This window comes from Agaricus bisporus, assembly GCF_000300575.1.
Source record: "Agaricus bisporus var. bisporus H97 unplaced genomic scaffold AGABI2scaffold_3, whole genome shotgun sequence".
NCBI classification, from domain to species: Eukaryota; Fungi; Basidiomycota; class Agaricomycetes; order Agaricales; family Agaricaceae; genus Agaricus; species Agaricus bisporus.
The window spans coordinates 2342239-2366932 of record NW_006267366.1 but is presented as its reverse complement, the minus strand read 5'-3'; the positions used below and the strand labels follow the sequence as shown (position 1 = coordinate 2366932).

The window sequence follows — 24694 nt, the reverse complement described above, 5'->3', positions numbered from 1 at the left end:
AGTAATACTGTTATGTCACACAAAGTCACATGTTACATGTTACATGTATTCAAGCATAGCAGACGTATAGATGCAGCATCCATAGTATTTCGGCTTGCCCCAAGGAATACTACCAGTATCAGTAGGCAATATGACGAGGACGCTTCCAGCTTCAAGTCCAAGTAATACATACTTGGGTCCCGTTGGACACAGCTTCCAGAACTCCCCTTTCTCTTCAAGATCCTATAGGATCGGGTGAGAACACTGCTTAAGGAAGTTGCTATAGAAAAAAACATTCATACCAATGGTTCAGCGAGCCCTTCACACTTTTCTATAAACTGGTTGTCTAAAGGACCTGCTGGCTCGACACGAACGATGTTTGGTGAGTTATTTTTGTCCCACTAAAAGCGCGCTTTAGTCATTTTCCCAAACCTCAACGGTAGTAGCACACTCACGACATACAACCTTTTGACGAAAAGAACGAATTTAGACAAATGTCGGAAAGCAATCCCGGAATGAGCCAGGCAACGAAAATCGAAGCGACGCAATAATGTCCATTCTAGATGGGAACCTAAGTCAGGCGCATAATAAAATGTCGAAAGAGCGCTGTCCATGAATTCCACGATTTCTGAACTATGAGCTTTTAGAGCAGATCGTCCTAATGGTTTCAGTAATTCACTGGGATTCGAAGAATGACCGACGATGCGTAGAGACACTTCAAATGCGAGAAACCTAATTTCAGGTTTGCGGATGTTGAAATGCCTTGATCGATGTCCATCTTCTAGAAAGCCTCTAAAAAAGGCGCTGGGCGTATAACGAACGATCTCGGTTTCGCCTTGGATGTCCAAAATCAAAGCCCAGCGGCATAGGCGGCGCAGCACGTCAAGGACATTATCATGCCCACAGTCGGAAAGCAGACAAGCAAGTTGGAAGGAGGTCACGAGAGAGAAAGTCTTGAAATAACAGACACCGAGGACCCGTTTTACTATTGAAAATATGTCGGGAGGGATAGCGGAAAGTGCTCGAGTATAGAAGTGGTCGAGAGCACAGTACGGTCGTTCATCCGAAGGTGAGGGAGAACCAACCATATAGTCCAAAAATGTATCCAAGTGCGCCTTTGGTCCACCATCCCCTTCCCAGTCGATGAATTCGATAACGACGTCAATGGAGTCGAAGGATCCCGAAAATATGGTAATCAGTTGGGACATCTGTTCCTCTGATGGCCATGCTTCGTGTTTGGTAAACATCTCCACATGCTTTTCGCGGAGAATGCTGAAGCGGTGATGGAGACATAATTCCGTGTCCGCAGATGCATCGTTATAACAAACAGGAAGGCGAGTAAGTCGTGGACACTCGAAAGGGTCAAGAAGGCCCTGGAGAGGAAGTTTGCATTTGGGGCTGAATGAGATGATCCATAGCAACGATGAACCATGCCGCGGCGAGGCAAACTCGCATATTGAGCGCAGAAGCTCTTCATCAATGAGTGCAGATTCATCCCAGCGGAGAACAACAACCGGTGGCGCAGTGAGGAACTTGGGATGAGATATCTGAAGTGACCTCCAGGGCTCATAGATGAGCTTTTTGAAGCGAACACGACTTGGTAGTTTATGAACTTCTGGATTTTCAATTAATATTTTGGTGAGAATGTGGCGGAATGGGGGGTATTGTACTGCAAGTACAAAACAAAGCTCGCGAATGTTTAGAGGCTGACCAGTTTTATCTCGAAGTGGTAGTCCGAATCGATGAGCAGTGTAACAAATGGTGGCAAATGCATTAGCTCTATAATTTTCGCTGACAATATTCTTCATTTGAGTCTGCGCTTCCGCAACGAAGTAGACGTTACTCCTCCTCTCTGAGTCACAGAGCCACGAGATGATCTCCCTCGTGAGGCTTTTGTGTATGCTCAAGAGTTGCTCACTAGCTAGTGCAGGCCCAGACTCCGCGTAGTGATGCAATTTACGAAATACTATTATTTGTTATGAGCAGGCAGGCTTAAACGAATAAACTGGAAGAAATTCACAAGGTAGCCAAGTGTCCCAGAATGCGAAATGGCTGTGGTTCAGAGGTAGTCGCCTGGCAAGGGGAAGATCATCAATGCCCTCCAATCGTACGCCAGAGTGGTGCCTTTTAAAGAGTCTGATCACTAGCAAGAATATTAAGCTAGCCTCATCATATACAATTTTTTCTGGAACTTACCTTCCAGCACAGATAAGTTAGCGTCTACTGCGTGCTTCAACTCTGGGTGCATCGTCCTGATCCAGATATGGCGTAAGAGGAGAGGATGGCTGAAGCTGTGATAACCACAGCCGCACATATCCAGAACCCAAGAAGATGATGGGCGGGAGTTGCCTTGACTGTTCGTGGGATCGTAGGCTTGCCTGTTGCATAATAGTGCTCAAGGCTCATCGACATCGTCCACATGGTATTTCGGCTGTTCACGCCAACTGCGAGTGATATGAGGCATCACCTTCATATACAGCGCAGCAGCGCATGTGTCATTGATTACTACGAGACAGTGTGTAATAACTTATTACCTATGTCACGCCCTCCGAAAATTTGAACTTTTAGATATAACCATAAGAATGAGAATGATTTACGTCCGACGAAAATATTGTCTTACTTTAGAGATTAAATATCGAGTATGCTTTGTTAGTGGCTAAAATGGCTGGCAGTAACGCTCGGTCTCGAACGAAGCAACGAGGGCGAGTTTCCTCCATCACACCGTTTTGTCGCTGAATTTGCGCGCAGCACGTCTATTCTTCTGCCTATATATGAATCATCTCAGTCGAAACGAATTCGATTCCTATATGGAGGGACCTTCTTCATTCACAATACACTATAGTCCTAGCTGCAATGATCCTCCGGCAGATGTAGCATCAATCCTTGCAGACGAGCTACGTCCTTCAGCCGCAACCAATGCAGAGTGGTTGATTCAGAGACGGATAGAGTCACAGTTGCTAATATTGAGCGCATGTGGCACTTTCCCTTCCTTCAATGGGTTGAGCTGGCTGAGCTTTATCGTATCACTTCAGATCTTGTTCTGCAGAGACGATGGATCGGCTACGGTCGATTCGGCCGATTCGGCCGATCACCATACCTTACCACCGACGATTTTCAAACACAGTTGACGCCGCTTGATTTATCGAGAAGTTGGATATCTGGGTCCGGAAGAGAGGATTAAGTTGTGCGATGAAAACCAGAGGCCTCCAGGCTATTGGTAGTGCGAAGAACTGCGGGTAGTTTCCGGTACGGACTGCTCGGCTATATAGGACCAGACCTGGGATTGGGACTAGAAGGAGAAGACGGTGGAGGTGGTGTTGAAGACGATGATGAAGAGGCGGACGCAGTGGACGCCGACAACACAGACTCGTGCTCGGCCTCATTTTCGGGCTCTGGCTAGTGGTCATCATCCTCCGACTTTTCGCGTTCATTCTCGGGTGTGCCTTCGGGGTCAGGGATTTTTTGAATTCACCCATATGGGAGGCGCAAGAGCAGGATTATATCCAAACAAACGAGGGTGCTGTTAGTAGAATTACCGAGTCTGAGGCAGAAATCGCGGGAGGACAGCGCTGCGGACGAGGCGAGCGACGTGCTGCTAGTCACACAATGTCACATGATATGTGTTACATATACTCGAGCATAGCAGACGTATAGATGCTGAATCCACAGTATCTTGGCTTGACCCCAGGACCTCTAGTAGTAGCCAGTACAACGAGCACGGTTCCAGCTTCAAGCCCAAGTAATACATACTTGGGACCCGTTGGACGCATCTCCCACGACTCCCCTTTATCTTGAAGATCCTATAGGATGGTGAGAACACTACCTGGGATTGTTAAAGAAACAACTTCATACCAAAGGCGCGGCGAGGCCTTTGCATTTATCAATAAACTGGCTGTCTAAAGCGCTTACAGGCTCAACACGAACGAGGTTTGGTGAGTTATTTTTGTCCCACTAAAAAGTATGCTTTAGTCATTTACCCCAAACTCAAAGCTGGTAGCACACTCACAACATACAACCTTTTGACGAAAGAAAAGAAATTGGCCCAATAGTAAGTACCCTGGAAAAGAGCAAGGCAACGAAAATCGAAGCGACGCAATAATGTCCACTCCGGATGTGAATGTGAACCCGTGGCAGGCGCATAATAAAATTTCCACAGAGCGTTTTCCATGACTTTCTTGATTTCCGAACCGTGCGCTTTTGGAGAAAATCGTCCCACCGGCTTCAGTAGTTCACTTGGATTTGTATAATGACGGACAATGCGTAGAGACACTTCATATGTGAGAAACCTAATTTCAGATTCGCTGATGTTGAAACGCCTTGATCGCGTCTCATCTTCTAAAAAGCCTCTCAAAAATGGACTAGGGGAATAGCAAACGACCTCGTCTTCTCTGTGCAGGGTCACAGCCCAGCGGCAAAGGTGGCGAAGCACGCCAAGGACAACATCATGCCCAAGGGAAAGCAGGCAGGCTAGTAAGAAGGAAGTCGCGTAATTTGGGTAACTGAACCAACAGACGCTGATGACCCGTTTCACGACCGGAAGAAGCTCGGAAGGAATGTTGGAAAATGCACGAGTATAGAAGTGGTCAAGAGCACAGTACGGTTGTTCGTCTGAAGGCGAAGGAGAGTCAGCCATGTATGCGAGAAATGTCTTCAAGTGCGCCTTTGGTTCACCATCACCCTCGTAATCGACGAATTGGGTAACGACGTCAACAGCATCGAAGGATCCCGAAAAAATCCTGGTGAGATGGGACATCTGTTCCTCTGATGGCCACACTTCGTCATCAAGAAACATCTCCTTGTACTTTTGGCGGAGAATACTGAAGCGGTGATGAAGAAATAATTCTGTGTCCGCAGGGACATCATTATAACAAACAGGAAGTCGAGTAACTCGTGGACACTCGAAAGGGTCAAGCAAGTCCTGGATAGGAAGTTTGCATTTGCGGCCGAATGAGATAATCCATAGCAATGATAAACCATGCCGCGGCGAAGCAAAGTCGTATATCGGGCGTAGATGCTCTTCATCCCAGAAAGAAGGGTCATCGCCACGGAGAACAATCACGGGTGGTGCAGCGACGTACTGGGGATGAGATATCTGAAGTGCTTTCCATGGTTCGTAAATGAGCTTTTTAAACTGAGTACGTGTTGGTAGGTTAAGAACTTCCGGGTTATCAATTAATGCCTTGGCAAGAATGCATCGGAATGGAGGGTAATGTGCTGCGAGTGCAGCAGAAAGCAGGGAAAAGTAAGGGGGGATTATACCGGATGTGTCTCGAAATGGCGTTCCGAAGCGATGAGCATCGTAACACACGATTGCAAACACATTGACTCTATAATTTTCATTGATGTTCTCGGTGTGTGCCTGAGATTCTTCGATAAGATAAACATTACTCGTCCTGCCGGAGTCACAGAGCCACGAGATGACATCCCTCGTGAGGCCTTTGTGAATGCCCATGAACGCTTCACTAGCTGGTGGGGACTCAGGGTCCGAGAGCCGATGCAATTTATGACATACTATTATCGATTGTTAGCAGACTGGCTCACATGATTAAAGTGAATGAAATTTACAAGGTTGCCAAGTGTCCCAGAAAGAGCTATCACTGGGTTTTAATTCATGTTGGCTGCGCAACCCAATGCGTTTCTCTGGTACGCCAGAGTGGTGCTTTGTAAAGAGTCTGATCACTATCGGCAATAATAAGCTAGCCGCAATCGTATGCAAATTTTTCTGGGCTTACCTTCCAGCGCAGATAGGTTTGTGTCGAATGCGTGCTTCAAATCTGGGTGCATCTTCATATTCCAGGTATTTCGTATTTCGGTATTTTGGGTGATGAGGAAAGGATAGATGCCATGTGTTGCTTATATCTAAACGATAATTGGCTGTTCGTGGGAATATACGCCATCACTAGTTTTATGCGTACAGCTTTGCACTCTGCATTCAACATTTCTCAAGTATATTCATTCGGACAGCATCGCTAATATGACTCGCTTTCCCGTGCCGAGGATAGTCTCATCCGCCTTCACAGCCTGGTCTCGAGGTCGTCACGCCATTTACTTGACGACTTGGATGGCAGTGTAAATCGCTAAGAACAACACTAGGCTTCTTCTTGTCAGCTTGGGGACGAGTTCATGTATAAAAGCGCGCTGGCAGGGTCTCCGTTAATCCCACGTCCGATTTTGTCAACCTCGACAATGAGCACGAGAGGATTCTCCGCTCCAACACGTTTCAACGCCTAAATGATCTTCCCTGGTAAAGCCTTGTTCACGCGTTAGCCTCGCGCCCCTAGAAACAAAAGGAAAATACAAACCTAACGTATTTCCGTCGATAACCTTTAATCTTGGCAACATGCGTTAATCCAACAGCACTGAATCTGAAGAACTGCCGTTCAAGAGCACGAAATATATTCTTTCTGATACTCGCCATTCCAACACCTGAACGGCCAAGCTTGACGTCGACGAGGCCGCAATGGACTTCGTTGGGAAACATTTTTGCGTGTGTTGAGCTATCAGGCATGTGTTGATCCCATGGGATCTAGTTGAACTTGAAAATCAGAACAATGTGTCGTGGAGGCGGAAAAAAACATATACTTGTGTTAGCCAACCGAGGTAGTTCCTTGTAACATTCGCTTCGCTAGTAGATGGCTCAAGCCTTGAAGGTTGGTCAACTCCCCGTACTCCTTTAGGCGTTTCAAGTTCGACGGCTTTGTAAAACCCGGGAAAAAGAGGCCGCCGGGTTAATGGTAGCGCAAGGAGCTGCGGGTAGTTTTCCGGTACGGACTGCTTGGCTATAGGACCAGACCCGGGGTTGGGACTAGAAGGAGAAGACGGCGGGGGTGGTGTTGAAGACGATGATGAAGAGGTGGACGCAGTAGACGCCGACGACGAGGACGACGACGCTGACTCGTGCTCGGCCTCGTTTTCGGGCTCTGGCTTGTGGTCATTGTCATCCGACTTGTCGTGTTCGTTCTCGGGTGTGTCTTCGGGGTCCGGGTTTTTTGAGTTCACCCATCTGGGAGCCGCGAGAGCAGGATTATATCTGAATAAACGAGGGTCTTGTGAGTAGAAATTCCGAGTCTGAGGTAGAAATCGTCGGTGAACAGCGCTGCGGATGTCGGAACTTTCCAAACTGCATTATAACTGATTCTTATCATTTGGGCATTATTTGGACATTTTAGGCTGATTTTAAGGCATTTTAAGGTGTAAAAAATAATGCAAAAATGCCCCAAAATGCCCTAAAATGCTCGAAAAGGAAAACGTTCGCTTATTATGCAATTTGGAAAGTTCCGACAGACGAGGCGAGCGGCGTGCTGCTACGTCACACAATGTCACATGATATACGTTACATATACTCGAGCATAGCAGACGTATAAATGCTGAATCCACAGTATCTTGGCTTGACCCCAGGACCTCTAGTAGTAGACAGCACAACGAGCACGGTTCCAGCTTCAAGCCCAAGTAATACATACTTGGGACCCGTTGGACCTAGCTCCCACCACCCCCCTTTCTCTTCAAGATCCTATAGGATAGTGAGAACACTGCCTGAAGTTGCTATAGGAAATAAAACATACATACCAATGGTTCAGCGAGTCCTTCACATTTTTCTATAAACTGGCTGTCTAAAGGACCCGCCGGCTGGACACGAACGATGTTTGGTGAGTTATTTTTGTCCCACTAAAGAGCGTGCTGGAGTTATTTGCCAAAACTCAACGCTAGTAGCACACTCACGACATACAACCCTTTGACAAACAAAACCAAAAGGGACAAATAAGAAGTACTCTGGGAATGAGCCAGGCAACGAAAATCGAAGCGACGCAATAATGTCCACTCTGGATGAGAACCTGTAGCAGGCACATAATAGAATGTATCAAGAGCGTATTGCAGGAATCCGTTGATTTCTGAACCGTGCGCTTTTAAAGCAGATCGTCCCACCGGCTTCAGTAATTCACTAGGATTTGAAAGATGATAGATGATGCGTAGACACACTTCAAACATGTGGATCCTAATTTTGAATTTCCGGGTGTCGAAATGCCTTGATCGCGTTGCATCTTCTAAAAAGCCTGTAAAAAAGCCGCGATGACCAAGCCTATAACGAACTACTTTAGTTTCTTTATCCAAAGTCACAGCCCAGTGACAAATGCGGGGAAGCACATCAAGGACAATATCATGCCGACAGGAAAGCAGACAAGCTAGTTGAAAGGAAGTCACTGAATAGAAGGGTTTGAAATAACAGACACCGAGAGCCCGTTTCACAATTGAAAACAGGCCGGGAGGGATAGCGGAAAGTGCTCGAGTATAGAAGTAGTCGAGAGCACAATATGGCTGTTCGTCCGAAGGTGAAGGAGAGTCAACCACGTATGCGAGAAATGTCTCCAAGCGGGCCTTTGGTCCGCCGTTCCCTTCCCAATCGATGAATTGGATAACGACGTCAACAGAATCGAAGGATCCCGAGAGAATCCTGGTGAGATGGGACATCTGTTCCTCTGATGGCCACACTTCGTCATCGAGAAACATCTTCTTGTGTTTTTGGCGGACAATACTGAAGCGGTAATGAAGAAATAATTTAGTGTCCGCAGGGGCGTCGTTATAAGATACAGGAAGTCGAGTCAGTGGGGGAAACTGAAGAGGATAAAAGACATCCTGGATAGTAAGAAGCTTGAATTTGGGGCTGAATGAGATAATCCACAACAATGGCAAAGCATGCCGCGGCGAGGCAAACTCGTATATTGAGCGCAGAAGCTCTTCATCCGGTGGCCGGAATGTAGAACCATACCAACGGAGAACAATGACAGGCGGTGCAGCGATGTACTGGGCATGAGATATCTGAAGTGCCTTCCATGGTTTGTAGATGAGCTTTTTAAACTGAGTACGAGTTGGTAGGTTAAGAACTTCCGGGTCATCAATTAAAGTCTTGGCAAGGATGCAGCGAAATGGAGGGTAATATGCTGCGAGTGCTGCACAAATCGTAAAAATGTCGGGAGGGGTATTAGGTGCGTTTTGAAGTGGTAGTCCAAAGCGATGAACTTCGTAACAAATGGAGGCGAACGCATTGGCTCTATAATTTTCATTGACGTTCTCGGTTCGTGTTTGCGCTTCTTCGATGAGGTAGACATTACTCCTCCTCCCGGAATCACAGAGCCACGAGACGACGTTCCTCGTGAGGTCTTTGTGGATGCTCAAGAAAGCTTCACTAGCTGGTGGGTGCTCAGTGACCCAGTACCAATTCAATTTATGAAATACTATCATCGATTGTTAGCAGGCAGGCTTCAATGAGTAAACTGAATGAAACTCACAAGGTTGCCAACTGTCCCAAAACAAGACGTCACTGTGGTTAAATTCCTGGAGGGGGTATGACTCAATACGCTCCTCTGGTACGCCGGAGTGGTGTTTTTTGAAGAGTCTGATCACTACCGACAATTTTAAGCTAGCATCCATAGTATACAATTTTTTCTGAGTTTACCTTCCAGCGCAGATAGGTTTGCGTCGAGTGCGTGCTTCAACTCTGGGTGCATCATGGTCCAGATATAGTGTATATGGACGATCTGGTGATCAAAGAACAGGATAGATCACAGCCGCACATATCCGGAACCCACGAAGATGATGCATGGGCGGGAGTTGCCTTGACTATTCGTGGGATCACTGGCGTCCTCAATCATATATATACGCTATCATTCATTTGCCTGTTGCATATCAGTGCTCAAGTCTTTCGAAATCGTCCACATGTTACGTTAATCGGCTGTTCACGCCTACTGCGAGTGTGTTGCTTATGACGTTAGTGCACCACCTTCAGATATTGCAGCAGCCTGAGTGCATGCGTCATTGACTACTACAAGCAAACCTATGCCATGCCCTCAGAACATATGAACATTCAGATACGACCATACCAAGAACAATGTACGGCCAACAAGAATATTGTCTTATTTTGCTGTCAAAGGAGGATTGGACGTCGAGTATGCTTTGCCAGTGGCTAAAGTGGCTGGCAAGAACGCTCAATCCCGAACGAAGCAACGAGGCGAGTTTCCTTCATCACTCTTTGTCGCTAGATTGCGCGCAGCACATCTATTCTTGCGGCTATGTATGGGTAATCTCAATCGAAGTTAAATTCGGTTTTTCTATGGAGGGACCTTCTCGATTCTCGATACGTCATAATCCCAGCTGCAACGATCCTCGTGTGGATGCAACGTCAAATTCTTCGATCATCCCAACTGACGAAGACGATCTTGTCCTTCAGCGCAACCAATGCAGCGTGATTGATTCAGAGACAGGTAAGAGCACCGTAGCCACCATTGAGCGTATGTAGCATGTTTCCTTTCATTCAATGGAGTGAGTCTGGCTGAGCTCCATCGTATCATTTCAGACCTTGCTCTGCAGAGACGGTGGATCGTCTACGCCAATTTGGCCGACTACCATCTCTTGCCACCGACGATTTTCGAGCACATTTGACGTCACTTGATTTATCGAGAAGTTGGTTATATGGGCACGGAAGAGAGGATTGAGTTGTGCGATGAAAACCAGGGGAAAGAGGACTTCGAGTTATAGGTCGCGGGGTGAGCTGCGGGTAGTTTCCGGTGCGGACTGTCTGGCAATAAACGCGGGGCTGGGACTAGAAGGAGAAGATGGTGGAGGTTGTGCTGAAGATGATGATGAAGAGGTGGCCGCAGTGGACGACGACGACACAGACTCATGTTTGGCCTCAATTTTGGGCTCTGGCTTGCAGTAATCGTCCTCCGACTTGTCGTGTTCGTCCTCGGGTGTGTCTTTGGGGTCCGTGTTTTTGAATTGACCCATCCAGGAGCCACGAGAGCAGAGTTATAACCAAACAAACGAGGATGGTGTGAGTAGAAATACTGAGTCTGAGGCAGAAAATTGTCGGTGAACTGTACTGCAGACGAGGCAAGCGACGAGGCTCATCGCCGTCGTGGCAGTACTGTAGTACGTCACACAATGTCACTTCCTGTTGTGTTTTATCGGTAGAGCCTAAACGGCTTTTGGAAACTTAACGCCTAGCCTTTGGTGTAAAGTTACACAATTTCACATGTTACAGTTACATATACTCGAGCATAGCACCCGAATAGATGCTGTATCCGCAGTATCTCGACTTGACTCCAGGACCTCTAGTAGTAGCCAGTATAACGAGGACGGTTCCGGCTTCAAGTCCAAGTAATACATACTTGGGACCCGTCGGACGCAGTGCCTCATCATAATCCATCTCTTGAAGCTCCTATGAGGCAATAGTAATTAGAAAACTGTCGTGGGCGATCATAGAAACAACTTCATACCAAAGGCATGGCAAGGCCTTTGCATTTATCAATAAACTGGCTGTCTAGATGGCTTGCAGGCTCGACGCGAACAATGTTGGACGAGTTATTTTTGTCGCACTAAAAAGCGTGCTTTAGTCATCTGACCAAATCTCAACGCTGGTAGCACACTCACAGCATACAACCTTTGAATGAAAGAAAATATAAGTATCCAACCGATAATGTTCTGGTAAGGAACCAGGCAACGAAAATCGAAGCGACGTAACAATGTCCACTCTGGATGTGAACCCGTGGTAGACACATGATAGAATGTTCTAAGAGCGTACTGCATAGATCCCTTGATTTCTGAACCGTGCGCTTTCAGAGCATATCGTCCCAACGGCTTCAGAAATTCACTGGGATTTGAAAATTGATAGATGACGCGGAGGCACACTTTATATATGTGATTCCTGATTTCGGATTTCCGGATATCGAAATGCCTTGATCGTTTTCTATCTTCTAAAAAGCCTTTTAAAAAAGGACTAGGCTTATAGCGAACGACTTTATGTTGAATATTCGAAATAACGGCCCAGCGGCAAAGGCGGGGAAGCACATCCAGGACAATGTCATGCCGACAGGAAAGCAGACAAGCGACTTGAAAGGAGCTCACGAGATATGCAGTTTCGCAATAACAGACGCTGAGAACTCGTTTCACGACCGGAAGAAGATCGTGAGGAATGTTGGAAAATGCACGAATATAGAAGTGGTCAAGGGCACAGTATGGTCGTTCATCCGAAGGTGAAGGAGAATCAACCATGTAGGCCAAAAATGTCTTCAAGTGTGCCGTTGGTCCACCATCTCCGTCCCAATCAACAAATCGGGTAACGACGTCAACAGCGTCAAATGACCCCAAGAAAATCCTGGTGAGATGAGACATCTGTTCTTGCGATGGCCACACTTCGTGTTCAGTAAACATCTCCTTGTGCTTTTGGTGGAGAATGCTAAAGCGGTGACGAAGAAATGATTCCGTGTCCGCAAGGGCGTCGTTATAACAAACGGGAAGTCGAGTCAGTGGGGGAAACTGGAGAGGGTAAAAGAGATCCTGGATAGGAAGTTGGAATTCGGGGTTAAATGAAATGATCCATAGCAACGGCAAAGCCTGCCGCGGCGAGGCAAACTCGTATATTGAGCGCAGGAGTTCTTCATCCCAGAATGCAGGGTCATCGCAACGGAGCACAATGACGGGTGGCGTAGCGACGTACTGGGGATGAGATATCTGAAGTGACTTCCAGGGCTCATAGATGAGCTTTTTGAAACGAGTACGCGTTGGTAGATTAAGAATCTCCGTGTTATCAAGTAATATCTCGGCGAGAATGCGGCGAAATGGAGGGTAATGTGCTGCGAGTACAGCACAAAGTTGAAAAATGTTCATAGGAGGGTAACCGGGTGCGCCTCGAAGTGGTAGTCCAAAACGATGAGCATCGTAACAGATGGAGGCAAACGCATTGGCTCTATAATTTTCATTGACGTTCTCGGTTCGCGTCTGTGCTTCTTCGATGAGGTAGACGTTACTCCTCCTCCCGGAGTCACAGAGCCACGAGATGACCTCCCTCGTGAGGTCTTTGTGAATGCTCAAGAATGCTTCACTGGCTGGCGCGGATCTGGGATTCCAGTACGAAGGGCAACTATAAAATACTAATATCAATTATAAACAAACAGGCCCGAATGAGTAACGTGAATAATTCACAAGGTTCCCAAGCGTCCCAGAAAGATAAATCACTGTGTTTTGATTCCTTGTGGTTGCTTAAATCAATACGTTCCTCTGGTACGCCAGAGTGGTGCTTTGTAAAGAGTCTGATCACTACCGGAAATTTTAGCTAACCTCCATCATATACAACTTTGATCTTACCTTCCAGTGCCGATAGGTTTGTGTCGAGTGCGTGCTTCAACTCCGGGTGCATCGTCATGACTCGAATATTCCGTAGTTCAGTATTTTAGAAGGAGCGAATTAAAGGTAAAATGGTTGTCGTGCTGATCATGTTAAATATACACTGAGATACTAGCTGATACTAGTGTGAGCGAGGAACCCAAACAGCTGATGGCCGGAAATATCTCGTGGCTTGCCATCATTTGTATATATTTGTTAGGCCCAGTGCCGCAAGTGCATCACTTGTGATCCCATGGACTAGCATCATATTGCGGCATCGCTTTATACGACTTCGACTACTGAGGCTGTGACAGAGACGATTCCGATATCACTGTACACAGAATGATGTATGCTCGCTAGGTCAATAACGCCAGTCGCAATATGGCAGCGCTTGTATGACTGCTGTTGGTGGAAGTTATGCGTGCACCTGTACAGAGTTTTAAGCTTTCATGCATATCCTTGACGTCACCAATTTTGCTGTCCACGTCGCGGAGGAGTTAATTTTGTAATTGAGCATTGTTGAGTCCATTCTTCAGGATGAACAAGGGTTTTCGTAAACGATCATCGACGACCAGTCTTTCAAGAACATCTTGAATTCCTTGAACTTCGTGTCGACATCGCAGCAGTAAACTCAATGAGTTAGTCGAACTCGTCAAACGCATTCGACACCATTTAGGTAATCGAGGTCGGTTATTCGATCGCGGAAGAGAGGACTTGGTTGGGCGATGAAAACCAGGGATAAGAGAGTTTCGAGTTATATATAGCGTGAGGGGCTGCAGATAATTCTCCGGTACGGGCTGTCTGGCAATTAGCCAGACCCTGGGTTGGAACTAGAAGGAGAAGACGGCGGGGGTGGTGGAGAAGATGACGACGAAAAGGTGGACGCAGTGGACGACAACGACGACAACGACACTGACTCGTGTTCGGCTAACATTTTCGGGCTCTGGCTTGTGGTCATCGTCCTCCGAATTTCGCGTTCGTGCTCGGGTTGTCCAAGTTTTTTTGAATTGATACATCTAGTAGCCGCGAGAGCAGGATTAGAACTAAAGAAATGAGGGTGTCGTGAGTAGAAAGACTGAGAATCGCCGGTAAATGACGCTGGAAACGAGGCGAGCGATGAATCGATGACGCTGCACGGTACAGCTATGTCACATGTACTCAAGCATCGCGGACGTATAGATGCTGAATCCGCAGTACTCTATTTCGATCAAAGGACTAGTATCAGTAGCCAGCACGACGAGAACGGTTCCAGCTTCAAGCCCAAGTAATACATACTTGGGACCCGTTGGACGGAGCTGCCACCACCCCCCTTTCTCTTCAAGGTCCTATGGGATGATGAGAACACTGCCTGGGGAAGTTGCTATAGAAGAAAAAAAATCATACCAGCGGTTCAGCGAGCCCTTCACACTTTTCTATAAGCTGCCTGTCTAAACGACCTGCAGGCTTGGCACGAACTATATTTGGTGAGTGGTTTGAGTATTTTTTGTCCCACTGAAGAGCGTGCTTTTTTAGTCAATCGCCCAAAACTCACTCAATTAGCGCACTCACGGCATACAACTCTTTGGCGAAAACAATTAAGATGTTCCAATTGAGATTACCCTGGGAATGAGCCAGGAAACGAAAATCGAAGCGACGCAATAATGTCCACTCCGGATGTGAACCCGTGGCAGACACATAATAGAATGTCCAAAGAGCGATGTCCATGTATTTCTTGATGTCTGAACCTTGCGCTTTTGGAGCAAATCGTCCCACCGGCTTTAGTGATTCACTTGGATTTGGATAATGACAGAGGATGCGTAGAGAAACTTCATATGTGAGAAACCCAATTTCGAATTTACTGATGTTGAAACAAGTGGATCGCTTCGCATCTTCTAAAAATCCTCTAAAAAACGGACAGGGGTCATACCAATCGACGCCGTCTTCTCTATGCAGAATCACAGCCCAACGACAAAGACGGCGAAGCACGCCAAGGACGGTATCCTGCCCAACGGAAAGCAGGCAGGCTAGTAAAAAGGAAGTCATGTTGTGTAGGCGACCTTTACAATAACAGATGCTGAGGACCCGTTTCACAACCGAAAGGAGATCAGGAGGGATAGCATATAAGGCTTGAGTATAAAAGTGATCGAGGGCACAGTATGGTTGTTCGCCTGAAGGTGAAGGAGAGTCAACCATGTAGGCGAGGAATGTCTCCAAGTGTGCTTTTGGTCCACCATCCCCTTCCCAGTCGATAAATTCGATAACGACTTCAATGGAGTCGAAGGATCCAGAAAATATGGTAATTAGTTGGGATATCTGTTCCTCCGACGGCCATGGTTCGTGTTCGGTAAATATCTCCATGTGCTTTTGGCGGAGAATACTGAAGCGGTGATTAAGACATAATTCCGTGTCCGCAGATGCATCGTTATAACAAACAGGAAGTCGAGTAAGTCGGGGACACTCGAAAGAGTCGAAAAGATCCTGGATAGGAAGTTCGAATTCGGGGCTGAGTGAGATGATCCATAACAACGGCAAAGCCTGCCGCGGTGACGCAAACTCGTATATTGAATGCAGAAGTTCTTTGTCCTCTTCATACAATGGCCAGGATGTACGGTCATACCAGCGGAGAACAATGACGGGTGGTTCAGCGACGTACTGGGGATGAGATATCTGAAGTGACTTCCATGGTTCATAGATCAGCTTTTTAAACTGAGTACGTTTCGGCATATTGCGAATCTCCGTGTTATCGAATAATATCTTGGTGAGAATGCGGCGGAATGGAGGGTAATGTGTTGCGAGTGCTGCGCAAATCCTAAACATGTCAGGAGGGAAATCGAGTGTGCCTCGAAGTGGCAGCCCAAAGCGATGAGCATCGTAACAAATGGAGGCAAACGCATTGGCTCTCAATATTTCATGGGCGAAATCGGTTTGCATCTGCGCTTCTTGAATAAGGTATACATTACTCCTCCTCCCGGAGTCAGAGAGCCACGAGATGATCTCTCTTGTGAGGTCACTGTGAATGCTCAAGCATGCTCGACTAACTGAGGATCTGGAGCCCGGGTGTGAAGTAAAACGACCCACTAGGATCGATTGTTAACATGCAGGCTGGAATGGTTAAAGTGAATGAAATTCACACGGTTGCCATGTGTCCCAGAACGAGCAATCACTGGGTTCTAATTCGCCTTGGACGACTAACTCAACGCGCTCCTCTGATATACCAGAGTGATGCTTAGTAAAGAGTCTGATTACTATTGTGAATATTAAGCTAGGCTCTATTGTATACGTGTTTTTCTGAGCGTACCTTCCAGCGCAGATAGGTTTGCGTCGAGTGCATGCTTCAGCTCCGGGTGCATTGTCATGGTCCAGATATTCCGTATTTCGGTGTTTTGAATGGAGAGAACAGAAGGGGAGAGTGGATGCTGTGCTGATCATGCCAGTAGATATACACTGACATAACTATATATCTAGCGTGAGCAAAGAACCCAAGAAACGATGGGGAGGAGCTGACTCACACGTTCAGTCGCTGTGGGATCCCACGCCGTTGTCCAAATTTATCCTTCCTCGGCACTATGAGCCAGCATGACGTCTATTCCCTGCTCGGCAAATCATTGTTGGAGTGAGATAGCGAACTATTACCGAAAGGTCGCCGATATGTTCATTATCCATGCTAAGACAGGTGTGGGTGTCCTGGAGCGCAGCATTCCGGGCCAATAAATCGATTCGTTTGGGTCCTCTTCGAACAAGCCCCGGAATGGCAGTTCCTATGTGTACATACCTCACTTTCGTCAAGATAAAAGGCGGTGTATCGACTTCGAGATATGTGAATTGAGACTGATGACCCAATCATACAACGCGTATTCGGCCTTGTGGTCGCTCGGCGCGGATTAGAAAAAAAAATAGGAGACTGAGAGCAGGATTTTCCGTTTCATGGGTCACGAATACAGGACGTTGGCGAACCAAGTTGTCAATGTATAACCTTCTGACCTCCTTGAACTTTCCTCTCAGTATCGAGATGTATGGCAATCCGACTACTTCCCATATCTCGAGATCATTGCCATGGCTCCTATATTTGATGAAAAAGTAGCTCAGCAAACAATAGCAAGGAGTCAATCTCGAACTTACGCAAATCCTCAGCCAATACATTCCCAAGAAGATTATTCACAGTTGCCTCCTGGTTTATCCCTTAGCTGACATAGACGTTGTAGTTCATAGTTTGCCGGAGGAGGAGGATACGATGTGCTATGATTCAAGCCCAGCACTGAGGTTTATACCAACATGAGGAACGGAAGCCAGGTGAGCGCGTTAAAGGCCAGGTCTCTCTCGACCAGGAAGTAGACAGACTCGTGGACCATCTCCGAAACTGTGCGCCGATGACAACAATGCGATTGGTGAAGAGCTTTGAGGAATACATCTTCGCCGACGCAATAACATAAAGCTCCGTTCTTGGAACCCATGAATGGTCGCTTTTGGTCTTTTGCCAGGAAGGGATCATCAGCACCGTATTAGCATTTTACGTGAAAACCACCTACATGGTCACTCCCGCACTGTCTTCCTGCTTCTGTCGAAGGGATGAATTTTATAGCGAATTATGGGGTTCTAGACCTGCAATTTTGAACTGCTGTAGCCGGCGCGGGCTCTGGCTTATGGTCATCATCCTCAGACTTTTCGTGTTCGTTCTCGGGTGTCTTCGTGGTCTGCGGGTGCGGCTACGGGGTCCGAGTTGTTGGAACTAACCCATCTAGGAGTCGCGAGAGCATCAGTGAACGAGGGTGTTGTGAGTAGAAAGACCGAGTCTGGGGCAGAAATCGTCGGCGGCCTGTGCTGGGGATGTCGATGAGGCGAGGACATGTCACATCGCTGTCCTGAATGACGCATATGTCACACAATGTCACATGAATCGAGCCGTTACATGCGTTACATGCTACATATACTCAAGCATAGCAAATGTATAAATGCTGAATCCACAGTATGTTGGTGCCACACCTGGACCTCTCAGAGTAGCCAGCACGACAAGAACAGTTCCAGCTTCAAGCCCAAGTAACACATACTTGGGACCCGGCGGATTCAGACGCCCCCACCACTCCCCTTTCTCTCCAAGATCCTAGACGATATCTGTTGAGAGCACTAGCTGGGGTGTTTAAAAAATCAACTTCATACCAATGGTTCAGCGAGACTTCCACACTTGTCAATAAATCGGTTGTCCAAATCACCCGCGGGTTCGACGCGAACGATGTTTGGTGAGTGATCTTTGTCCCACTAAAGAGCGTTCTTCAGCCATTTCCCTAAGACTCACTTGGTGAGCGCACTCACTGCGTTTAACTTCTGGAGGAAAAATAAAAAATCAAACCAAGGTATATTACTGCCACAATAACCCAGGCAACCAAAATTGAAGTAACGCAATAACGTCCACTCTGAAGATGAACCCATCTCAGGGGCATAATAGAATACATCAAGAGCATAGTCCATGAGTCGCCTCATTTCGAAAGCGTGTGTCTTTGGATTAAATCGCCCCACCGATTTCAGGTATTTAACGGGATTTGAGGAATGACTGATGATGCGTATAGACGCTTGATATGTGGAAAACCGAAATTGGGATTTTTGGACGTAGAAACGTCCTGACCGCTTCGCATTTTCTAGAAAGCCTCTGAAAAAGGGACTTGGCGCATAGAAAACTACGTTGTCCTTGATATGTGAAATCACAGCCCAGCGGCAAAGATGGGGAAGCACGTCAAGGACGCTATCATGCCCACAGGAAACCAGGCAAGCTAATTGAAAGGAACTCGCAAAATGGAAGGTTTCGCAATAACAGACACTGAGGAGTTGTTTCACGATCGAAAGTAGATGGGAAGGGATAGCGGAAAAAACTTGACGATAGAAGTGATCGAGAGCACAATACCGTCGTTCATCCGAAGGTGAGGGTGAATCAACCATATAGGCCAAAAACACCTCTAAATGTGCCTTTGGTCCACCATCACCCTCCCAATCAATGAATTGGACAACGGCGTCAACGGCGTCAAAGGATCCCAAGAAAATTCTGGTGAGATGAGACATTTGTTCCTCCGACGGCCACACCTCATGTTTGGTAAACATCTCTGTGTGCTTTTGGCAGAGGAGACGGAGACGGCGTCGGAGAAATGATTCCGCTTCCGTGTGAGCATCGTTATAGGAAACAGGAATTCGAGTAATTCGGGGGCGCTCGAAAGAGTCAAAAAGATCCTGGATAGGAAGCTTAAATTCGGGGCTGAATGAAATGATCCATAATAACGGCAAAGCCTGCCGTGGCGAGGCAAACTCGTATATTGAGCGCAGAAGCTCTTCATCCCATGGCCAAAATGTAGGGTCATACCAACGGAGAACAATGACGGGCGGAGCAGCGACATACTGGGGATGAGATATTTGAAGTGCCTTCCATGGTTCATAGATCAGCTTTTTAAACTGAGTACGTTTTGGTAAATTACGAATCTCCGTGTTATCGAATAAAATCTTGGTGAGAATGAGGCGGAATGGAGGGTAATGTGCTGCGAGTGCTGCACAAAGCCGGGAAATGTTAGGAGGGAGAACGAGTGCATCTCGAAGAGGTAGTCCAAGGCGATGAGCATCATCACAAACGGTGGCTACATTGGCTCCAAAATATTCATTAGTGTTCTTCGTTCGTGTCTGCGCTTCTTCGATAAGGTAGACATTACTCCTCCTCTCAGAGTCAGAGAGCCATGAGATGATCCCCCTCGCGAGGTCTTTGTGAACGTTCAAACATGGTTCTTTGGCTGGCGGGGACTCGGGGTCCAAATATGAAGGGCAACTGAGAAATACTACAATCAATTGTTAACATGCAGGCTCATACGGTTAGAGCCAATGAAACTCGCAAGGTTGCCAAGTCTCCCAGAGTGAGCAGTCACTGTTTTTTGATTCCCGGCGGGACCGTAACTCAACGCGCTCCCCTGGTTTGCTAGAGTAGCGCTTAGTAAAAAGGCCGATCGCTACCGGGAGTATAAATTAAGCTAGCCTATATCGCATATACTTCTTTTCTGAGCTTACCTTCCAGCGCAGATAGGTTTGCGTCAAGTGCGCGCTTCAACTCTGGGTGCATTGCCATGATTGAGATATTGCGTGTTTCGATGTTTTGGATGAAGAGAATAAGATGAACGCTGTGTTGCGCATAGCGGCATATATCCAACTGACTTCATATATAGCCTGAGGAAAGAATCCCACACACGTTCAATGACTGTTCGTGGGATCGCGCTCAAGTCCGATGTCAACCATTTTTTATCCTTTCTTTGTCCGTTGTACATATTTGTTCAAAGCCCAGCAATGTTCACACGGTTTCCCAGGCTGCAGCGGTGGCATCATTCCGTTATTCATTTTGTTTCCGTGAACCAACTGGCGCCGAATGCCCCGTAACACAAGGTCTAAGTGAGAAGAGAAGCTTCTTCTGGATGGCATGGGTTATGATCAATGACCTGTATGTTGGATCTTTGGCAACAGAGTGGTGACGCCTAGTCTCGATCTAGTACGCGACGACGCCCATCGCTAAGAAAAGCATACTTACCACTTGATGTTAATTAAGAACGCTTCCTTGGCAGTCACCCAGTACCATAGTCACATTGGAACGAAAAAATTCACGTTGTTTCATATCGTACATGGTTGCACACCTTCCTGGTTTACAAGGTACAAGATATTTAGGTGATGACTCGGATGATATCGTTAAGAACAACGGTAGGCTTCTCCTTGTCAACCTGGGGACGAGTTTCACCCGCAGGAAGATAGTAGGGTGAACCCTTGATCTCAACGGTAAGAGACGGGAGTTTGGCTCCGGTCTATGTAGAATTTCGAGTCAGCTTCAATCTACTCTACTGGCACAAAAAATCACTCACCGATAGAACTTTGCAGCTAATCTTCCTCTTCTTCAAATATTCAGTGACCTTAGCAGGCTCGTAGATTGGAACCGCGTCGGCTTTACGGTCCACATGCTTCCCGATATCATTACCGATGTAGTAATTTAAATGAACGAACCCTTCTGCGATAAGCTCTTGATTACGAGCACAGTTGGAACAAGTCTCGGATGTAGTGCCACGGAAGGCATCGACAGTTCCAATGATAGAGTTGAGCGTGCATCCCTCGCCTTCGTCGAAATAGAAGATGATGGAGAAACTTTCGTTAATCTCGTAATATCTGAATTTAGCGTGAATGACCCAGTCATACAATGCGTATTGGGTCTCGTGGCCGCTCTGCGCGCTTTGGAAAGAGGACAAGAGACGAAGAGCAGGATTTTCCGTTTGAGTGGTCACAAACCCATAACGCCTGCGGACCAAGTCACTGATGTATTTCCTTCTCTCCTCCTTGGACTTTCCCTTCACAGCATCGAAATCTGGATATGAGAAGCCAAGTACCTCCCAATTCTCGAGATCATCCGACTGCCAAGGGTCCTGATTTTTGGTATAGAAGGGCTCGAGAGCTGGAAAAGTAGGATTACGGTTCGAATCAAAAGAACTTAACAGTAACTCGAACTTACGTGAATCCTCAGACAGGACCTGCCCAGGAAGATAATTTATAGTCGCCTCATAGCTCATTCCTTCGCTGACATAGACATCGTAGTTCATAGCTTGCCAGAGGGCGAAGAGTCGATCACAGTTACAGTGATGCATCCAGAATACGGGTTCATAAGCTAGCAAACAAAGTATGATGAATTTCAACCTCAATTTTGAGGTTTCAAGAAGACACACCTCCATGAGGAACAGAGCCCATATGACCGGTAATAAGAGGGTCCAAAGTCGGGTCCCTCCCCATCAGAAGGTGCATAGTGTTGTGCACCATCTCCAAACTGTTAGCGTTTGTACCGTAAATTGCGCCGTGATTACTGAAGTGCTCCCAAGTATAGTTCTTCGTCAACGTGTTAAAAGTCCTTTCACGGATTCCTGGCGCAGCCGCTTTCATTCCCCTGTCAAGAAGAAACATTAAGACGATACTTTCATTTGAGCCGAAAATATCCTACGCGATCATTCCCTCAGTGTTTTCCTGCTTCTGTGCGTTGGGGTAGCGAACTGAAGTTGGCCACTGAGCGAAATCACCTTCGAAGCTAGGGTCGATGGGATGGAATTTGTAGCGACGAATGGGATTTTCGACCTTGATTCTTGTGCCATCGAAGTCGGTGATTTCAACTTCTTCATGCCTGACAACTTCGTCTGGAAGACTGAGGAAATCGGGGTCGTTAGGCCAGTAACCCCAGTCCCAGTAGGGCTGACGGAGATCTCTCGCCGCTTGGAGCCACTCTTCCTTGTTGGGCGTGGTGAACTTCTCCGCTACAGTGCCCGCAGCTTGCCAGAGAATTTGCTATTGACCAAACAGTTCGTCAGTCTCCAGATATATGTGATTTGAACAATGTCCTTACTTCCCAAGCCGACTCATACGCCCGATGCCAGGTAGGGAAGAGCACATTTCCATGCGTACAGTAACCGCCTGGGAAAGGGTTGAGTTGCGGCCGAGCCTTTGCCCACTCGGTGTGGGGCACTCCGTGAATAGCACCGAGCTGGAAGAAGGAAGAATAGTCCGACTGGTCACGATCTTGGAGAATTTCTGAATGAAATAACACGGGTACACATCAGATATATGCCACTATAATACAATGATGATACCGACTCAGAGCACGGACGTAGAGAGTAAAGAACTTTTCGTCCTTCACAAAATCGAGGATATCAAGACGATTTTTAACCTCGCCAGGAATCCCGACGATAGGGATGAGAGATATCGGGTCAGACATGAGGAAAAAGGATGCGAATCCTGAGTAAGTTGGGCAGACGGTGTTACCACTTAAATATAGGAAGGGATATAGAGCTCGTGAAACGGGGTCTACCGATTGATCTTGCTCGAAGATTACACGGACAATCGATGGGTGCTTGGGGATGTGATAAGAGGTGGCGGATGACACTTCCATCCTTGCTGTCACGTTTTACATTGTAATGAGCCTAGTATTCGCATTCACTTGGAGATCTTTTCTTGAAATAGCGGGGGTTAGTAGGACATACCTCATTCCGGCATACGACTTTCTGAGCTTCTGATACGTTGAGAGTTCTCTTCTTGAGAGCGGTGTCCAAGCTGATGGAGCATCATAGCCTTGTCGACTGATGAAATGAGGTTATATCGAGAAATCTTGCTTGAAGATCAAGCGCAGAATCCATTAATGTTGAGAGATGTGGTTATAGGTGGCGCTTGAGACATCCATCGTCGTTCCCACACCAATGTATCCTTTATCGTAATGACCCCGGTTTTCGCATTCAAACACAGCTCTCCTCAAATGGCGGAGGTCAGTGGGCCATACCGGCAATAAGGTCTCATCCGCTTGGACATGAAGAATTTTCAAGTGACAGGGACGGCGGCGTCCAAGTTCATGGATCATCATAGCCTTGTATCTGTGTTGAGATTAAGGGGAGATTGCCCTTAGAAATCATGAACGAGGTCCGAGAGCAATGAGCAACAAAATGAGTTAGTAATGAGCAGCGAGTTGGAATCGTGGTTACGTATGAATAAAAGAGTTGTTTGCAATCCGAATAGTCGTGTTCCTATCAGCAGTTACTGGTAATGGTAAGGAAATCCGAAAGGATGGCTTACTACGTACTCGAGCGAGATAGACAATCAACGGCCAGCGCTGAGGCCGCCAAGCTTTCAGCTTCACGCTTCGAGTTGAACTTCCTGTCAAGTGATCTGTAAGTTCACTGGCAACCGATTAATATTGATTATCTGGCACATCACACCATCAATGCCGCTCGGGTATCGCCGCCCATAACCCTGTTTCTCGCTAGCTAACTTAGCACAAGTATTCAAAACAATAGAACGTGCTGTCAGTACGTGAATGACACTCGTGATGTTTACCATCCTCAGACGTGCACGGGAAAACAGGCTAGGCCTCTAAGTTTCAAGCTCCAGCGTTGAGCGCGGTTGAGCTCCGATGGAAGACCCCAGACTTAAACCGCATATAGTAAGTAGTTATTATGAGAGTAGAAGGAGTGGCGGGCGGTGCTTATTCGCCACGGTGGTGGGCAAACCACAATAGTATCTTCGGATCCGATCTACTATCGCCTGGCTGTCTCCATTCGAAAGAACGAAATTCTGGAACGAAGAACCGCATCGAGCAGCGGCGCTAGAACGATAAAACAGTCCACTCCGCCAAATCTTGTTTTCAAATATGATTGACAAAGATAATGGTTGAATATTAAGATGGCTTTTCCGTGTGAAACATGCACTTCTACTCTACATCGGTGCAGGCACCACCATGAAGCGAACCTCGAATTGAAAAACATGGGACCAAGTTAATTCTTTGGTCACCCTTGGTCGCAGCGGCGAAGTGGAGATCATGCAGAACAGATCTGAAACAATAGAAGTTGGATTGTGGCGTATAATCTCTAGAGACCCCGGTGTAGCTTGGAAAGAAGTGCATTCCGGAGCATACATGACACGATTCATGGAAGTCGTGATTATCGGTGTGGCAAAATAATAATGCAGAGGCTGTGGATCGAGGGTGGGGTGGTTCGAGAACGTAAAGCTGGGCCCCAGTGCCCAATTGAATAAGATGAATACCGCACCAAGAGCGGCG

General features: G+C 47.0%; 7 protein-coding genes across 7 annotated transcripts; all 7 read right to left on the bottom strand.

Moving 5' to 3' along the window:
* Positions 1-8144: 8144 nt before the first annotated feature.
* AGABI2DRAFT_191555 (hypothetical protein) lies at positions 8145-8460 on the bottom strand (the record flags this gene model as incomplete). Its single annotated transcript, XM_006459596.1, has 1 exon — positions 8145-8460. A coding segment is annotated over exon 1 (300 nt), but the record flags the coding sequence as incomplete, so codon positions are not given.
* Positions 8461-10318: 1858 nt separating this feature from the next.
* Positions 10319-10758, bottom strand: AGABI2DRAFT_116620 (hypothetical protein; the record flags this gene model as incomplete). Its single annotated transcript, XM_006459595.1, has 2 exons — positions 10319-10496; positions 10547-10758. 2 exons carry the CDS (start codon positions 10756-10758, stop codon positions 10319-10321), a joined length of 390 nt encoding a protein of 129 aa, XP_006459658.1.
* Positions 10759-11014: 256 nt separating this feature from the next.
* On the bottom strand, positions 11015-13174 carry AGABI2DRAFT_116619 (hypothetical protein; the record flags this gene model as incomplete). Its single annotated transcript, XM_006459594.1, has 5 exons — positions 11015-11191; positions 11250-11348; positions 11404-12902; positions 12955-13068; positions 13117-13174. The coding sequence occupies 5 exons, from the start codon at positions 13172-13174 to the stop codon at positions 11015-11017; spliced, it is 1947 nt and encodes a 648-aa protein (XP_006459657.1).
* A 768-nt stretch (positions 13175-13942) lies between these two features.
* On the bottom strand, positions 13943-16463 carry AGABI2DRAFT_116618 (hypothetical protein; the record flags this gene model as incomplete). Its single annotated transcript, XM_006459593.1, has 6 exons — positions 13943-14177; positions 14410-14459; positions 14518-14625; positions 14683-16190; positions 16245-16358; positions 16412-16463. 6 exons carry the CDS (start codon positions 16461-16463, stop codon positions 13943-13945), a joined length of 2067 nt encoding a protein of 688 aa, XP_006459656.1.
* Positions 16464-17357: 894 nt separating this feature from the next.
* AGABI2DRAFT_135029 (hypothetical protein) lies at positions 17358-17696 on the bottom strand (the record flags this gene model as incomplete). The annotated part of the gene is given in 3 exon segments (XM_006459592.1): positions 17358-17486; positions 17497-17581; positions 17640-17696. Coding segments are annotated over 2 exon segments (179 nt in total), but the record flags the coding sequence as incomplete, so codon positions are not given.
* A 70-nt stretch (positions 17697-17766) lies between these two features.
* Positions 17767-20203, bottom strand: AGABI2DRAFT_116617 (hypothetical protein; the record flags this gene model as incomplete). The annotated part of the gene is made up of 5 exons (XM_006459591.1): positions 17767-17972; positions 18094-18211; positions 18268-18366; positions 18421-19919; positions 20146-20203. 5 exons carry the CDS (start codon positions 20201-20203, stop codon positions 17767-17769), a joined length of 1980 nt encoding a protein of 659 aa, XP_006459654.1.
* A 488-nt stretch (positions 20204-20691) lies between these two features.
* On the bottom strand, positions 20692-23019 carry AGABI2DRAFT_135027 (hypothetical protein). The gene is made up of 7 exons (XM_006459653.1): positions 22744-23019; positions 22496-22680; positions 22100-22437; positions 21831-22045; positions 21620-21772; positions 20982-21562; positions 20692-20924 (listed from the first exon to the last, which is right to left on the bottom strand). Exons 1-7 carry the CDS (start codon positions 22862-22864, stop codon positions 20787-20789), a joined length of 1731 nt encoding a protein of 576 aa, XP_006459716.1. The 5' UTR covers positions 22865-23019; the 3' UTR covers positions 20692-20786.
* Between the last annotated feature and the right edge of the window lie 1675 nt (positions 23020-24694).

Bases quoted from the DNA above. Each gene is read 5' to 3' on its own strand.
- AGABI2DRAFT_135027 (XM_006459653.1), bottom strand. From the start codon at position 22,864: ATGTCTGACCCGATATCTCTCATCCCTATCGTCGGGATTCCTGGCGAG. The intron at 22,046-22,099 runs GTAGGATATTTT...TCTTCTTGACAG, and splicing joins AACACTGAGGGAATGATCGC to GGGAATGAAAGCGGCTGCGC. The intron at 21,563-21,619 runs GTAAGTTCGAGT...CTACTTTTCCAG, and splicing joins GGTCCTGTCTGAGGATTCAC to CTCTCGAGCCCTTCTATACC.